Source organism: Pipistrellus hanaki (assembly GCF_964339955.1).
Source record: "Pipistrellus hanaki genome assembly, chromosome: 1".
NCBI lineage: Eukaryota > Metazoa > Chordata > Mammalia > Chiroptera > Vespertilionidae > Pipistrellus > Pipistrellus hanaki.
In genome coordinates, this window is record NC_140503.1 from 6248783 (window position 1) to 6266034 (window position 17252).

At 56.2% G+C, this 17252-nt stretch overlaps 1 protein-coding gene across 4 annotated transcripts in view; it reads left to right on the plus strand.

Annotated features, from left to right (window-relative positions):
- The window catches only part of WDR25 (WD repeat domain 25), a 147049-nt gene extending 136176 nt beyond the window's left edge, over window positions 1–10873 (plus strand). For all 4 annotated transcript variants that reach the window (XM_084888022.1, XM_084888021.1, XM_084888024.1 and 1 more), the window contains exons 7-9: window positions 7256–7426; window positions 9831–9971; window positions 10471–10873. In XM_084888022.1, coding sequence (XP_084744148.1) covers window positions 7256–7426; window positions 9831–9971; window positions 10471–10692 — 534 coding nt within the window. In that variant the 3' untranslated portion in view covers window positions 10693–10873. The remainder of the gene's footprint in view (window positions 1–7255; window positions 7427–9830; window positions 9972–10470) is intronic.
- Window positions 10874–17252: the final 6379 nt, after the last annotated feature.

Consider the following 17252-nt stretch of genomic DNA (forward strand, 5'->3'; position numbering starts at 1 on the left):
TCCTCTCCTGGGTCAGTGTGTGTCTCCCCATCCTCTCCCGGGTCAGTGTGTCTCCCCATCCTCTCCTGGGTCAGTGTGTCTCCCCATCCTCTCCTGGGTCAGTGTGTGTCCCCATCCTCTCCTGGGTCAGTGTGTCTCCCCATCCTCTCCTGGGTCAGTGTGTGTCTCCATCCTCTCCTGGGTCAGTGTGTGTCTCCATCCTCTCCTGGGTCAGTGTGTCTCCCCATCCTCTCCTGGGTCAGTGTGTCCCCATCCTCTCCTGGGTCAGTGTGTGTCCCCATCCTCTCCTGGGTCAGTGTGTGTCCCCATCCTCTCCTGGGTCAGTGTGTGTCCCCATCCTCTCCTGGGTCAGTGTGTCTCCCCATCCTCTCCTGGGTCAGTGTGTGTCTCCCCATCCTCTCCTGGGTCAGTGTGTCCCCATCCTCTCCTGGGTCAGTGTGTGTCTCCATCCTCTCCTGGGTCAGTGTGTGTCTCCCCATCCTCTCCTGGGTCAGTGTGTGTCTCCATCCTCTCCTGGGTCAGTGTGTGTCTCCCCATCCTCTCCTGGGTCAGTGTGTCTCCATCCTCTCCTGGGTCAGTGTGTGTCCCCATCCTCTCCTGGGTCAGTGTGTCCCCATCCTCTCCCGGGTCAGTGTGTGTCCCCATCCTCTCCTGGGTCAGTGTGTGTCTCCCCATCCTCTCCTGGGTCAGTGTGTCTCCCCATCCTCTCCTGGGTCAGTGTGTCTCCCCATCCTCTCCTGGGTCAGTGTGTGTCTCCATCCTCTCCTGGGTCAGTGTGTCTCTCCATCCTCTCCTGGGTCAGTGTGTCTCCCCATCCTCTCCTGGGTCAGTGTGTGTCCCCATCCTCTCCTGGGTCAGTGTGTGTCCCCATCCTCTCCTGGGTCAGTGTGTGTCCCCATCCTCTCCTGGGTCAGTGTGTGTCTCCCCATCCTCTCCTGGGTCAGTGTGTGTCCCCATCCTCTCCTGGGTCAGTGTGTGTCCATGGGGGCGCCCTGGGCACGGAGGGACTGCCGTGGTGCGTGCCCCCAGCTGGGGAAGGAGAAGTGTCTCCGTGCACGAGCCGTGTCCAGGGACAGCAGTCCAGCCACACGTGGCCTCTCCCAGGAGTGCTGCCCGCCCTCTCCACTCCCCAGCCCGGGAAAGAGGCTTCAGGAAAGGGGGCGGAAGGTGGTCAGGCCCCAGGTGGCCCGGCGAGGGAGTCAGGGGGTGTCTGGGGGTGGGGGGTGGAGAGTCAGGAATGGCTGGGGGATGGGAGGAGAGGATGGATTTGGACCCAGTCGAGTTACTTCAGAGCCAAGGGGAGGGGGCCTTCCCATCACTCCTTCCTTCCCCCTCCTTCCTTCGGAGCAGATTCTAAGCACGCCTGGGGTGGCACTGCCCGAGAGTGGAAGGATGTGCAGGCTCATGACAGACGCTGGGGACATACATCCATCCCAGGCCCTGGGCCGCTGGCCCCGCCCCAGCCCCAGACTGGGCAGGCGCGGGCCTCTGCGCCTCCTGGCTGTCCCGGCCTTCCCCAACCCCACACTCCGGAGACTCAGGACCCGGAGAGGCACGTGGGCCTGTGCGTCCTGGGGTGGGAGGGAAGGAGAGAGGGAGGAAAGGAGGGAGAGCAGCAGCTGTCCCCAGCCCTGCGTTCAGAGTCTGGCAGGGATGCCCTCTCTTCTGCCCCCTCGGCTTCAGGGGCCCACCCAGAACTTGCCCTGAGTGGGGCTGCTTCTGAAGAGGCTGAGAGAAGAGCAGCCATCGGTCGCCCACCCTCCCAGGAATGTGTCCCAGCACTTACTGAGGCAGGAACTGGCGGCGGGAGCCGGTGTGGGCCCCCGGGAAGCAGCTGGTCTGGGAGAAGCTCCACCGCTCCTGGCTGTGTGATCTTGGCAGATCCCTGCATCTCCCTTAGCCTCAGTGCTCCTCATCTGCAGAATGGGTCTCCAAGCACACCCCCCCCCCAGTCTAAATTGGATTGATGTTGCATTTAATGGGAATTTGACATACATACATTGGAAAGAGGATGATAGAAAAGTCTGCAACATTTGAAAGGCTGTGAACTCCAGTTTTTAAAAAGTGTGTCAAGATGGCTCAACGTGCCAAAAGCAGTTTGGCTCAGTGGATAGAGCGTTGGCCTGCGGACTCAAGGGTCCCAGGTTCGATTCCGGTCAAGGGCATGTACCTTGGTTGCGGGCACATCCCCAGTAGGAGGTATGCAAGAGGCAGCTGATCGATGTCTCTCTCTCATCGATGTTTCTAACTCTCTATCCCTCTCTCCTTCCTCTCTGTAAAAAAATCAATAAAATATATTTTAAAAGATTGGTCAACGTCGGGCTGGGGTATGTGTGAACTGTTCATGCTGTGGCCGCATGGTGGCGCCCTGGGAGCTGATAAGTGGGCGGGCAGGGCAGCAGGCCAGAGGCACAGTGCCCTGACTGCAATTTGAAGGAGAGCCTTTTGTGCATTTGTTCAGTGGAGGCTCTTGTTAGTCTCCGCCTCGCACCTGTCGCTGCCAAACCAGTTGTCTTAGAACAGCAGGTGATGGTGATAAAGTGCCCTGGAGAAAGCAGAACAACTGCTGGACACTTAATCACATTAGTTTACGAGGCAGGAGGCTTTGGAATATGGGCGATGATACTAAGATATAAAAAATGTCTTTACATCATAGCTATAAAAAGGATCATACTACTAGAATATTATGAAAGACTACACGCTACCAAATTCATTAACTAGAAGAAATAGATTTGTTCTAAAAACATATAACTTTCCTAGACTAACACATGAAGAATTGGAGAATCTAAGTAGACTGATCAGCAGTGAGGAAATTGAAACAACCATCAAAAACCTCCCAAGAAATAAAAATCCATGACCAGATGGCTTCACCCGTGAACTCTACCAAATTTCAAAGAAGATTTAAAACATATGCTTCTCAGACTCTTACAAAAAAATTTGAAGAAGAGGCACTACTTCCGAACAAATTCTATGAGGCCAATATATCCCTGATACCAAAACCTGGCAAACATAACACACAAAAGAGAAAACTATGGACCAATATCTCTGATGAATACAAATGCAAAAATCCTAAACAAAATACTAGCAGATCAAATACAACAGTGTATGCAAAAATACACATCATGATCAAGTGGGGGTTATTCCATGGGCACAGGATGGTTCAACATACGAAAATCAATCCATGCAATAGGCCACATAAACAAAAGAAAGGATAAAAATCACGTGATCTTATCAGTAGATACAGAAAAAGCATTTGATAAGATACAACATCCATTTGTGATTAAAACACTCAATAAAATAGGAATAGGAGGAAAATACCTCAGCATAATAAAGGCCATATATGATCAACCCTCAGGTAATAAGTACTCAGTGATGAAAAACTGAACATTTTTTCTCTAAGATCAGAAATAAAACAAGGGTGTCCACTCATCACTCTTACTCAACATCATGCTGGAGGTCCTAGACAGAGCAATGAGGCACGAGAAAGAAATAGAAGGCATCCACATAGGGGTGTAAGATGTCAAACTGTCACTTTTTGAAGGTGACATCGTTTTCTATGTAGAAAACCCTAAAAACCCCACCAGGAAACTATTAGGAACAATAAACAAATATAGTCAAGTTGTAAGATACAAAATCAATTTTTGCAAAGATCCATTGCCTTCCTGTATACTAAGAACAAAATTTAAGAAAAAAAATTCCTTTTGAAATTGCAACCAAAAGAATAAAATACCTAGGAATAAACTTAACAAAGAATGTGAAAGACCTATATACTGAAAATTACAAAGCATTTTTAAAATAAATTGAAAAAGACACAACAAAATGGAAAAATATCCTGTGTTCATGGATTTGGAAGAATCGACATATAGTTAAAATAGCCATATTACGCAAAGCAATATATAGATTTAAAGCAATCCCCACCAAAATACCAATGTCATTTTTCAAAGAAATAGAATGCGAAATCATCAGATTTGTATGGAACCACAGAAGATCCTGAATAGCCAAAGTAATCCTGAGAAAAAAGAACAACTGGAGGTATCAAGCTACCTGCCTTAAATTTATACCACAGAGCCAGGATGATCAGCACAGCGTGGATTGGCAAAGAAACAGACACACAGATCAGTGGAATGGAATAGAGAGCCCAGCTTTAAAACCAAATGTCCTACCCTGTTTCCCCGAAAATAAGACAGTGTCTTATATTAATTTTTTCTCCCAAAGTTGCGCTAGGTCTTATTTTCAGGGGATGTCTAATCTTTCCATGCGCTAGGTCTTATTTTCGGAGGATGTCTTATTTTCGGGGAAACACGGTAGTACATGGACATAATTTTCATATATATATTATTGACTTCATATATGTAGAGGGAGAGAGAGATAGAAACATCAATGATGAGAGAGAATCATTGATCGGCTGCATCCTACATGCCCCATGACCCGGCCATGTGCCCTGACCAGGAATTGAACCATGACCTCCTGGTTCATAGGTCGTCACTCAGCCACTGAGTCACACCAGCTGGGCTGGACAGATAATTTTCGACAAAGGAGCCAGAACACACAATGGAGTAAAGACAGTCTCTTCAATAAATGGTGCTGAGAAAACAGGAAAGCCACATGCAAAGGAATGAAACTGGATTGCAACTTGTCCCCGTGTACAGAAATTAATTCGAAATGGACCACAGACCCAAAGAGAAGACCCAAAACAATAAGTTACATAGAAGAAATACAGATACCAAACTTATGGACCTGGGTCGTAGAGAACATTTTATGAACTTGACCCCAAAGGCAAAGGAAGTAAAGGCAAAAATAAATGAATGGGGCTGAAACCAAAAAGCTTCTGCCCAGCAGAAGGAACTGACAACAAAACAAAGAGGCAGCCAAGCAGATGGGAGATGATATTTGCAAACAGTGGCTCCGACAGAGGTCTAATTTCCAAAATATAAAAAGAACTTGTAAAACTCAACACCACATAAATAAAAAACCCAATCAAAGGGTAGGCAGAGAGCCTGAAAACTCTCCTCTCTCACTAAGATGTATGAAGAGCCAATAGATATATTGAAAATATGTTCAACCTCGCTGGCAATCAGGGAAGTGCAAATCAACATTACAGTGAAACACCACCTCACACCTGTTAGAGGGTCCCTAGTCAACCAGACAAGCCAGACAAGTGTTGGGGGAGATGTGGGGAGAAAGGGAACCCTTATCCACTGCTGGTGGGAATGTAGATGATACAACCACTACGGAAAGCAGTCTGGCGATTCCTCAAACAATTTACAATAGAGCTTCCATACGACCCAACAATCCCTCTCCTGGGTATATACCCCAACACCTCAAAAACATGTATTCACAAAGATATATGCACCCCGATATTCATTGAAGCATTATTTATGGTGGCCAAGACATGGAAACAGCCGAAACTGGTTTGGCTCAGTGTTAGAGCGTCGGTCTGCGGACTGAAAGGTCCCAGGTTCGATTCTGGTCAAGGGCATGTACCTGGGTTGCGGGCACATCCTCAGTGGGGGGTGTGCAAGAGGCAGCTGGTCGATGTTTCTCTCTCATCGATGTTTCTAGCTCTCTATTTCTCTCCCTTCCTCTCTGTAAAAAATCAATAAAATTAAAAAAAAAAAATGGAAATAACCAAAGTGCTCTGCAATGAGGGCTGGATAAAGAAGCTGAGACACATGCACACAATAGAATACTACTCAGGCCGAAACCGGTTTGGCTCAGTGGTAGGGCGTCGGTCTGCGGACTGAAGGGTCCCAGGTTCGATTCCGGTCAAGGGCATGTACATCGGTTGCGGGCACATCCCCGATAGGGGGTGTGCAGGAGGCAGCTGGTCGATGTTTCTCTCTCATCGACGTTTCTGGCTCTCTATCTCTCTCCCTTCCTCTCTGTAAGAAATCAATAAAATATATTTTAAAAAAAGAAAAGAATACTACATAGCTGTAAGAAAGGTCCACCCAGCAACATGGGTGGACCTTGAAAACATTAGCTAAGTGAAAGAAGTCAGCCAGCAAAGGCCAAGAACCATATGAGTTCACTCCTATGTGGGATATAAAACTGAAACTCATGGACACACACAGCAGAGTGGTGGTTGCCAGAGGGAAGAGGGTTGGGGGAAAAGGGAGGCCTAATATATCGTGACGGGAGAAGATGTGACTTTGGATGGTGGGCACACGGTGCAATATACAGACCTTGTAACATAAAAACCCGCACCTAACACCTGTATGTTCATGCCGATCAATGCCAACCCAATAAATCCTATATAATAAAACCCTAATTGCAAATCAACTGAACGGCGGAACAACCAGTCACTATGATGTACAGTGACCACCAGGGGGCAGACGCTCAATGCAGGAGCTGCTCCCTGGTGATCAGTGAGCTCCCACAGGGGAGTGCTGTTCAGCCAGAAGCCAGGCTCACGGCTGGTGAGCGCAGTGGCGGTGCTGGGACCCTCTCCCGCCTCCACTGCAGGCAGGCAGTAAGGAACGAGGGGTCCCGGACTGCGAGAGGGCGCAGGCTGGGCTGAGGGACCCCTCCCCACCTCAGTGCACAATTTTTGTGCACCGGGCCTCTAGTTTAATAAAAATAAATAAATAAATAAATAAAGGGAAACAAGGTTTTAAATAAGTAAGTAAACAAGTAAGTAAGTAAATAAAACAGACTGCTGATAGCTCTGCTACCCTCTGGTACCTACAATTTGTTATGGGAATAAAAAGCCAAACCTTGCCCCCCTCCCCCCATATCTAAAGCTAACCTGCTCACCGTGGTTCTGGCTCTGTGGTCTCCGAGAACTTTCCCTCCCAGCAACACAGCTACTCCGGGGCAATAGGCTGGGACGTTGTGAGCTTGAATTATGTGCCATCTTCAGAAGCAAGAATGGCTCCAGGTTGATGGACATCCCTGAGGCCCCTTGGGTGCCCTTGGCCAGGCGCAGGCCCTGCCCTCAGCCTGCCTTGGTGGCTCTCTAGGGGACCAGTCTGACGGAGACCCTCACCTCCCGGGCCCCGCACCAGCGGGTGTGGGGTGAGTGTGGGAGGGGGACTCTCCACGAGGAGGTGTAGCAGGCAAGGCGGTGGGAGGTGTGGGTAGGTCCTGAGCAGACAGACGTTTTCCTGGTGGAACCCGAGGGCCCCAGGTCCCCCTGCAGCAGCCCCCAGCGCCTTGTCCATGCTCTGCCCTCCCGGACGCCCTGTGTGCTGCCTCCCCGCTGAGGCTGCCCGGCGCTCCTGGGCCGCCAGCATGACGGCGCCCGCTCTTGCAGGTGGTGAGGAGCTACAAGGCGACCGTCCAGCAGACCCTGGACATCCTCTTCCTCCGCGAGGGCTCGGAGTTTCTGAGCAGCACGGATGCCTCGAGCCGGGACTCTGCTGACCGTACCATCATCGCCTGGGATTTCCGGAGCTCCGCCAAAATCTCCAACCAGATTTTCCACGTGAGAAGCCCTATTTGGCATTGCTTTCTGTCTCCGCCCCGTTTGGCCTTAGGTCCCAGGCCACTTCCTGTGGGGGATGGTTCAGGAGGCAGGGTCTCTGCAGACAGATTGGCTGCCTGGGATTCCTAGGGCAGGGGAAGGAGTGTAAGTCCACAGGCTCCATTTTACATCATAACTGTATCTCCCTAACTGTCCTCCCACTCGGCCCCGCCCTGCACCGCCCCCCCACAGGGTGAGGGGGCGGAGGGGCGGCCAGTACAGAGGGACTGGCAGACGACTGAGCAGCTCGAGACACCCCTCCCCTTTCTCTGCCACCCAGCCAGCCCCTGGGACTCTGCCCTCCTTTGCTGGGTGGCTTTGGCAGGAGTTGTGACTCAGGAGTTAGACCACCTGAATTATGGCCCTGGGTTCAACACTTACAAACTGGGGGCGCTGGGCCCATTACTTAGCCTTTTTGATTTTTATTGTCTTCTCAGAAAATTGAGGGTGAGAATATTACTTGCCTCATAGAGTGGTTTTGAGAATTTAAAGAACACTTATTAAGGGTCTAGAATAGTGCCAGGTACAGGGATTGCTTCATAAATGCATTACTTATATTATCACCATCATTACCACTATCATCATCGCCGCCGCCACCACCACCACCACCACCACCATTGCCACCGCCACCATCATCACCACCACCACCATCATCATCACCACCACCATCATCATCATCACCATCATCACAACCACCACCATCACCACCACCACCACCACCACCTTCATCACCATTGCCACCACCATCATTACTAATCACCATTATCACTGTGATTACCACCACCATCATAATAACTATCACCATCATCGCCATACCATCATCACCTTAATCATTGCTATCACTATCATCATAACTATCACCATTGTTACCATCATCATCACCATATCATTATTATCATCGTATCATCATCACTACCACCACCACCACATGATCATCATCATTTTAACTGTCACTATCATCACCACCACTGTAATCATCACTATCATCATCACCACAACCATCGTTTAAGATTTCAAACAAGCCATGGCTGATCTCTTTGGTGCTCCCACCCTGAATTTAAAAATAGGTGTCAGGTGTACATGCACACCTGCTCCCTCTCCTTGCTTTCCCCTTGTTTTCCGATGGTTCTGCGTGACCTTGAGCAAGCCTGCCTCTAGATCTCACTTTAGGGCCCAGTGTAACCTCCTAGGAAAAGCAGGGGGATGGGGGGGCACCTCTGAGCACCGGGGCTGCCTGCCTCCATCAGCCCCAGGGGAGAGCAGGGGAAGGAGTGAGGGGGCGGAGCGCTGCTGGCTGAGCTGTCCCAGACGCACACCTCCTTGCCGGCAGCATCACCGGGGAGCTCAGCATGGGGCCGCCCGGCATCCATGCCTCTGATGGCACACGAGGCTGCTCCTGCTTTGCCTCTGAATTTGGGCAACTCTTAAAATGTGAGTGGACAGGCGCCGCTGAGAAGGGAGCTCCCAAGGGTGCTTCTGTGGGACTGAGCCTCTCAAGCAGTGAGCTCTCCCTGCGGGTTTGAACACTTCTCATTTATCTTCTCGCTTCATCATTCACCTCTTCACTGACAGTGCATTTGGACCGCCTGTGGAATGGGGGTGGGGGGGATGGACATGCACATTCGTTCTCTCTTCCCGTGGAGCGTGTTACCACAGATCGGAGGCTCATGCCATCAGCGGTGTGTTCCCACCCATTTCTGAGGATGGCAGTTAGACTCCGTATCACTGGGCTGAAATGGGGTGTTGGCAGGGCAGATCTGTCCCTTGCTGCCTCGTGTCTGGCGGCTGCTGGTGATACTGGGCATCCTCCGAGCTGTGCACCAGCATCTTCAGGTCGCTCTCCGATCCATGCTCACATCACCATGTGCGTCCCACCTCCCGTGCCTCCCTCAGAGGGATAACGTGGCTGAACTTAGGCAATAATACAGGGTAACTCCCCACATCGAGATGCTTAAATCAGTGACTTCTGCAAAGACACGCAAGGTGTCATTCACGGGCCCTAGGAATTAGGATGTGAATATATTTTGGGGGGCCCTTTAAGATCCACCACAAGGGCCGTGGGCCAAGGAGGGCAAGTGGCTCCTGGGAGCTGGAAGCGCAGAAAGTACGTCCCCCGGGAGCCTCCGGAGCCAGCACAGCTCTGCTGACACCGTGATTAGCCCAGCGAGGCCCTGCTCAGACTTCTGACCTCCAGATCTGCAGGGTCCGAAGTCTGTGTGTTTCAAGCCACTGAGTTTGAGGCAGTTGTTACAGCAGCAGCAGGAAACTCACACTGACCTGTGAGCAGAGAGCAGGGCGGCGTGTCTGCAGAGGCGGCAGGCACAGCCCGAGCATCCTTGACCCTCTGTGTGGCCCCGTTTCTCAGGAGCGGTACACCTGCCCCAGCCTGGCCTTGCACCCGCGGGAGCCCGTGTTCCTGGCCCAGACCAATGGCAACTACCTGGCCCTCTTCTCCGCTGTGTGGCCCTACCGGATGAGCAGAAGGCGGCGCTACGAAGGGCACAAGGTACCGCTTACCTGCCCCCTCCCCCCATCCCCACCCTACCCCTTCCCCCACCCCCACCCCCAACTCCACCCTCAGAAGGCTGAGCACTGGCCCCAGAGCCCCCCGCCACGCGATGCCAGCCATCAGCAATGGATTGGGTCGGAGTGCACAGACCTCTGCCAGCAGATGCTGTGTGGCCTGGTGTCTACGCCAGGCTGGGCCTATCGCTCTGCCCCGGGCCCCCGCTGCAGGGGAAAGGTTTCCTCTGACTCCGCTCACGTGGGATGGGGCGGGACAGAGTCTCTAGCTCCGCCCCCTTTCATCACTGAGACCTGCTTCCTGTGGGGGCGGGGCCGGGGCTGGGTGATGGCAGCAGTGCCAGCCTCCTGGGCACCACTGAGGTAACCTGCACACGGTCACCCCAGAGCCGGCTGCGGGGAGCTCGGCTCTGCCGCTCTGGCGCGGGTGGGGGACTGCCATTGCGCAGGCGAGCTGGGGGCTCACCGTGTCGCCCTTGCAGGTGGAAGGCTATGCGGTGGGCTGCGAGTGCTCCCCCGACGGAGACCTGCTGGTGACGGGCAGCGCGGACGGCCGGGTCCTGCTCTACTGCTTCCGCACGGCCAGCCGGGCACGCACGCTCCACGGGCACACGCAGGCCTGCGTGGGCACCACCTTCCACCCTGTGCTGCCTTCCGTCCTCGCCACCTGCTCCTGGGAGGGTGACATCAAGATCTGGCACTGAGCCTTCCGGCCCTGCGCCCCTGGACAGACATGGGCGCCCCCGCTCCCCGGGGCTGGGTGGGACTAAATGCCCAGGCTGGCGCTCCACCCGGGGTCCCCGGCGCCTCTGAAATGGGGCCCAGAGCCTCTGTCTGGGCTGTGAGGCCGCCCAGTAAACACCGCGTCTCGCTGTTCTGTAGGTGACTTCAGCGGTGAATGTGTGTTGGCAGTTCCTCTCGCCGCCCCACTCGCGCCCGCTGGAGCTCGAAATGAGAATGCTGGGATCTGGGGAGGGCGCGGCCCCGCTCTGCGGGTCCCGACGAGGGGTCCGGGGAAGGGGGCCCGGACCCCAGGTTTGTCCTCGGCAGAGCATGGCAGCCCACCCGTCCCTCAGGGCCTAGCCTGGCCCGGTCCGCTCAGGCCCCGGCCCCTCCCTCCCCCACGGAGCACGCCAGCTGGTCCCTGGGCCTGCCCCCGCCCTGTCAGGTGCGCACGCTGCCTACGCCGGTGCCCCTGCCGGGTGACGGAGTGATGTGGAGAAGGCAGGGCCCTGAGGAACTTCGAAGAAAATCCATTGCTGGGACCTGCAGGGCCGCTGAGCACTAACCCCACTGGGACTGTTACTGGGGCTGCCCGCAAGGCCAAGGGTCCACCGAAGGGTCCGGGGCCTGCAGATGCCATGGCTCAGGGCGGAGGGGTCCTTGGAAGGCTTCCTGGAGGAGGCAGGTGGAGAGCTGGTGAGGAGGGCGTCCCTAGCAGGGGAGTCTGGGGAAACACCGAGGGCCCAAGGAGAAGGCCATGGGCGGGTGGGGGAGCTGCAGGAATCGTGGGTAACCGCCTCTCTTCCTGAGCCTGGCTCCGGGCCTAGTCTGCTGTCAGGGACTGTCCTCCAGCTCGTTTCCTTTTCAGGCTGGGCCCCTTGGGGGTCCGCATGGGCGGGAGACCCCGGGGCTCCCAGGAGCCACAGTGCCGTTCTCCGCGCTGCTTGTGGGCTTGGTCACCTCTGCCCCAGCCCAGCTGTCTGCGAGCCCTCCCTCCCCTCGGTGGGTGACTTACGGGAAGAATGGCAGGTGGACTCTGCCTCTCTGTTCCCTTCTCTGAACGCTTTCTTCCGAAGAGCATTCTTAGAGGCTCACTCTGGCCCTCTGCCAGGTGGCGGGGAGTTTGCCATTCACAATGTGAGAATGAGAAGCTAACTTTGGAAAGTGTGGAGCAGGGATGAAGAAGCGTGGGCTGGGCCTGCCTCGCCTTCCTGGGCTGCGTGCTCCCCTTGACTCGCTCAGACATCTGCACGGCTGGCCCGCGGCTGTCGTGGGGAAGAACCCCTCATCTGGAGGTGCCGGCGTGGCTCTGAGTGCTGGGGCCCGGCCGTGGCCCTGAGTGCTGAGAGCCCGGCCGTGGCTCTGAGTGCTGGGGCGTGGCCGTGGCTCTGAGTGCTGCGGGCCCGGCCGTGGCTGAGTGCTGCGGGCCCGGCCGTGGCTCTGAGTGCTGAGAGCTCGGTCGTGGCTCCGAGTGGTAGAGCCCAGCAGTGGCTCTGAGTGCTGCAGGCGTGGCTGTGGCTGAGTGCTGGAGCCCGGCCGTGGCTCTGAGTGCTGTGGGCCCAGCCGTGGCTCTGAGTGCTGAGAGCCCAGCCGTGGCTCTGAGTGCTGGAGCCCGGCCGTGGCTCTGAGTGCTGCGGGCCCGGCCATGGCTCTGAGTGCTGAGAGCTCGGTTGTGGCTCCGAGTGGTAGAGCCCAGCAGTGGCTCTGAGTGCTGCGGGCCCGGCCGTGGCCCTGAGTGCTGAGAGCCCGGCCGTGGCTCTGAGTGCTGGGGCCCGGCCGTGGCTCTGAGTGCTGGGGCCCGGCCGTGGCTCTGAGTGCTGCGTGGCTCTGAGTGCTGAGAGCCCGGCCGTGGCTCTGAGTGCTGCGGGCCCGGCCGTGGCCCGGCACATGGAGCTCATGCTCGCAGGTCCTGTAAGATGGCCATGATCACTCTGTCCAGTTGAGGAAACCACTGCCCGGAGGGCAGAAGGATGCGCCCAGGGCCATGCCTGTGCCTTTCCCCTCCCTCAGATCCCCTGTCCCAGCTGGGGCTCCGCATGGGACCGGCACCCGTGTAGGGGCCCCTGGGAAGCTCGCCAGTCCCTGTCCTAGGCTCCAGAGGGGGAACTGAACCAGAGGGATCTGAGACTTGCCCAGACAGAGACACATGGCCAGCTGGTGGCACAGCCCACTCTGCACTCCCCGTGGGATTGAGGAGGAACATACGTGGCAGGTGGGTAGATGGTGGGTACACAGACAGGGTTTCTCTGGTGCGGCAGGATTCCGGGTGCAGGGAGAAGGCGTTGGTAGAAGAGGGCACCCCACACCAGGACAGCTGCCTTTGGAGGGCACCGATGGGAGCCTCGGGCTCTGAGACGATGTGGGGCCAGAACCCTGAATCTTAGAGGGGCTCCGGGCCAAGGCTTGTAGCCCTCAGGGTTCTCGGCCTTGCTGTTGTGTCATGGCTGACCAGGGGGTGGGGCTGGTGAGGCTCAGGCTCCCCATGGGAAAGCATCTGAGAGAGAACCCACTGGGTGCGGGAGCCGCTCTCTTCTCCTCCACCTTTCCAGGTGCCCCCCATCTCCCAGTCCATTGAGGGTTGCTTCCGCCGTCTGCCCATGGAAAAACGGCCCCCGCACCTCCCCACAGCCCCTCTGACTCTGGAGGCTGCTTCCTGGGGGAGGGAAGTTGGGCTCCTCTGGGCTCCTCTGCAGAGGGGGGTCAAGGGCAGAGATGCTAGAAGCCACCACCAAAGCCCCTCCCGCTTGGGGTTGCCTGGCAAGAGCGAAACCACCCTGGACAGATGGAGCCGGGCAGGCCAGGGAACCTGAAGGCCTGCCCTGGGCCAGATGGTCCCCAGTGGCAAGTGGCTGGCCCTGGAAGGAGGGAACATGAAGCCCCTGGGAGGGCCCCCATGCCAGGTCGCGAAGAACCTATAAGAGCATCCTCAGGGCGTCAGCGATAACCAGGCCTCCGGAGGAAGGAAGCAGCTGGGGCAGGGACCAAGGGAAACAGGTCCCCGCAGACCCCACAGGATAGACGTGCCAGGCGGACGGGGACCCGCTGTGCCCGCTGTGTTTGGGAACTGTCTCCAGGGAGTAGGGAACTTAGAGAGTCACATCAGGTGTTTGCCAAACCACCAGAGAGAGCGGTAGGAGAGGAAAACACTCATAGCCAAAGCAAAAAGCTCCGTGACTGTGTGTGGTGGCTGAGCACAAGGGGAGAGGATTAGTGAAGACGGTGCATACAGAGCATGAGGGCAGCCGAAGGGGGGCAGATGGAGGATGCAGTGAGGAGGAGGGGAGGGAGAGGGGCAGGGAAATACTAGCCTACCTTATAAAAGAGTGATATGCAAATTGACCGTCACTCCAACACACAGGATGGCCACCCCCATGTGATCAAAGATGGCTACCCCCATGTGGACACAAGATGGCCACCACAAGATGGCCTGCAGGGGAGGGCAGTTAAGGGTGACTGGGCTGGCAGAGGAGGGCAGTTGGGGCGACCAGGAAGGCAGGGGAGGCAGCTGGCAGGGACCAGACCTGTAGGGAAGGGCAGTTGGGGGCAACCAGGCCTGAAGGGGAGGACAGTTTGGGGCAACCAGGCCTGAAGGGGAGGACAGTTAGGAGTGACTGGGCTTGTAGGGGAGGGCAGTTGGGGGCAATTGGACCAGCAGTAGAGCAGTTAGGCATTAATCAGGCTGGCAGAGGAGTGGTTAGGAGGTGATCAGGCTATCGGGCAGAAGTGGTTAGGGGCAATCAGGCAGGCGGACACGCGAGCGGTTGGGAGCCAGCAGTCCTGGGTTGTGAGAGGGATGTCCCACTGCCTATTTAGGCTGGAATCAGGCCTAAACGGGCAGTCGGACATCCTGCAAGGGATCCCAAACTGGAGAGAGTACAGGCTGGGCTGAGGGATACCCTCCTCTCCCTCCCTGGGCCTCTAGTCTAAAATCATAATTGAGAATATTCCAGAACTGACGAAAGGTACCAACTTGCAGACACAAGACTATGAATTCCCAAGAAGGACAAGTCCACAAGCAGACGCACCTCAGGGCAACTGCAGAAAGCCCAAGGCCAAGGGCAGACCTAGGCAGATTACCCCCCAGTGGGACAGCCCCGGGGGAAGGACAGCGCGATGGGACCCCGGGGGGCAGGGGCAGTGGCCACCGCTCCCCAGTGAGAGCGCCCTCTAGGACGTCCGCTGAGAAAGGAAAACGGGGCCTCGTTCACTCACGGAGCCCCAGCAAAGGGAATGCAGAGCGAAGTCTAACACGCAGGAAAGGGTGGGGTGTGACCGTGGGAACACCGGCCGCCCGGGCAGCGGTCACGTCTAGTGGGTTAGGCAGCGGAGGAATCCAGACTTCGAACAGAGACACCGGTGGCCAGGAGAACTCTCGGGGACCAGTCCTGGCTGGAAGGGGTGAAGGACGGTGGGGCCGTCCAGGGGAGAGGGGATCCACTGAGGACCACAGGTCCCAGAGGGCAAAAGGCAGTGGGGAGAAGAAACTGCCCAAACCCGAATGCTTTCCACCAAGAATCTTTATTAGTTAGTGTAAATACAGTAGTAATTGAGGCATGCATCACAGACAGGAGAGCGAGGGCGGGGTGTGGTGATGAGAGGCTCTTCACGGCTGAGGTAGAGCCAGGTGGTGCGGGCAGCGGGACACGGGGACGAGCACCGGGAACTGGGGGGTGAGCACCGGCCCAACTCGGGACGACGACCACGGGAGAGCTGGGGTGCGGGGTCAGCCACACTCGGAAACGTTCGCGCGTCTCACGTCCCTTCGCCCGCTGGCTCCTCTCCTTGTGGGCAGAGCTCCAGGTTTCCTCGCCGCTGGCCTTCGCGGTGTCAACACTGCCCTTCCCTCCAAGGGCCAGGCCCCACAAGTCCTCGCCCGGAAAATAAAGGAGCTGTGTGTTGGAAACGCAAGGCTGCCATCCAGGGAGCTGGAGGCCCCGTGCGTTGAGAAAGACCCTTTTTCTCTAGAAAAAGTTTCAGTTTATAAAAGGGAGGAATGCTCAGCTCAGTGGGGAAAGATGGTGGCGTGAGAAACGTCCTCGGGGAGTTCCATCGTGGTGGCGCGGGGGGTCACATCACAGGGGTCCTCTTGTCAGGCTGCACTGGGTGACTACGTGGGGGAGGGGTCTCTACGAGGCGGAGGGTCCGCTATGTGGAGAGGGGTCTCTACGAGGCGGAGGGTCCACTATGTGGAGAGGGGTCTCTACGAGGCGGAGGGTCCACTATGTGGAGAGGGGTCTCTACGAGGCGGAGAGTCCACTATGTGGAGAGGGGTCTCTACGAGGCGGAGGGTCCACTATGTGGAGAGGGGTCTCTACGAGGCGGAGGGTCCACTATGTGGAGAGGGGTGTCTATGAGGCGGAGGGTCCACTATGTGGAGAGGGGTCTCTACATGGGAGAGAGGGGTCACTACGAGGCGGAGGGTCCACTATGTGGAGAGGGGTCTCTACGAGGCGGAGGGTCCACTATGTGGAGAGGGGTGTCTATGAGGCGGAGGGTCCACTATGTGGAGAGGGGTCTCTACATGGGAGAGAGGGGTCACTACGAGGCGGAGGGTCCACTATGTGGAGAGGCACAGGGGTCACTACGTGGGAGAGGTGTCACTGAGGCACAGGGGTCACTACGTGGGAGAGGTGTCACTGAGGCACAGGGGTCACTACAAGGTAGGGAGGTCACTGAGGCACAGGGGTCACGAGACAAAGAGGGGTCAGACATCCCACATACATGGGCGAGAAGTCACCCCACATACATGGGTGAGCAGTCATCCCACATTCGTCATGGGCGAGCAATCACCCCACGTACATGGGCGAGAAGCCATCCCACATACATGGGCGAGAAGCCATCCCACATACATGGGCGAGAAGTCATCCCACATACATGGTCGAGAAGCCATCCCACCTACATGGGCGAGAAGCCATCCCACATACATGGGCGAGAAGTCATCCCACATACATGGGTGAGAAGCCATCCCACATACATGGGCGAGAAGCCATCCCACATTCATCGTGGGCGAGCAGTCACCCCACATACATGGGCGAGAAGTCATCCCACATACATGGGCGAGAAGCCATCCCACATACATGGGCGAGAAGCCATCCCACATTCATCGTGGGCGAGCAGTCACCCCACATACATGGGCGAGAAGTCATCCCACATACATGGGTGAGAAGCCACCCCACATACATGGGCGAGAAGCCATCCCACATACATGGGCGAGAAGCCACCCCACATGCATGGGTGAGAAGTCATCCCACATACATGGGCGAGAAGTCATCCCACATACATGGGCCAAGAAGCCACCCCACATACATGGGCAAGTAGTCACCCCACATACATGGGCGAGAAGCCACCCCACATACATGGGCGAGCAGTCACCCCACATGCATGGGTGAGCAGTCACCCCACATACGTGGGCGAGAAGTCATTGTTCATTGTGGACAGGGCTCAAGAGAGAAGAGACTGGAGACGGGTGGGGCAGCGTCCTGGGGCGCACAGTGGGCGGGGGGGCCCCGCCTCGGCCTCGGCCTCGGCCTGCGGGCAGCAT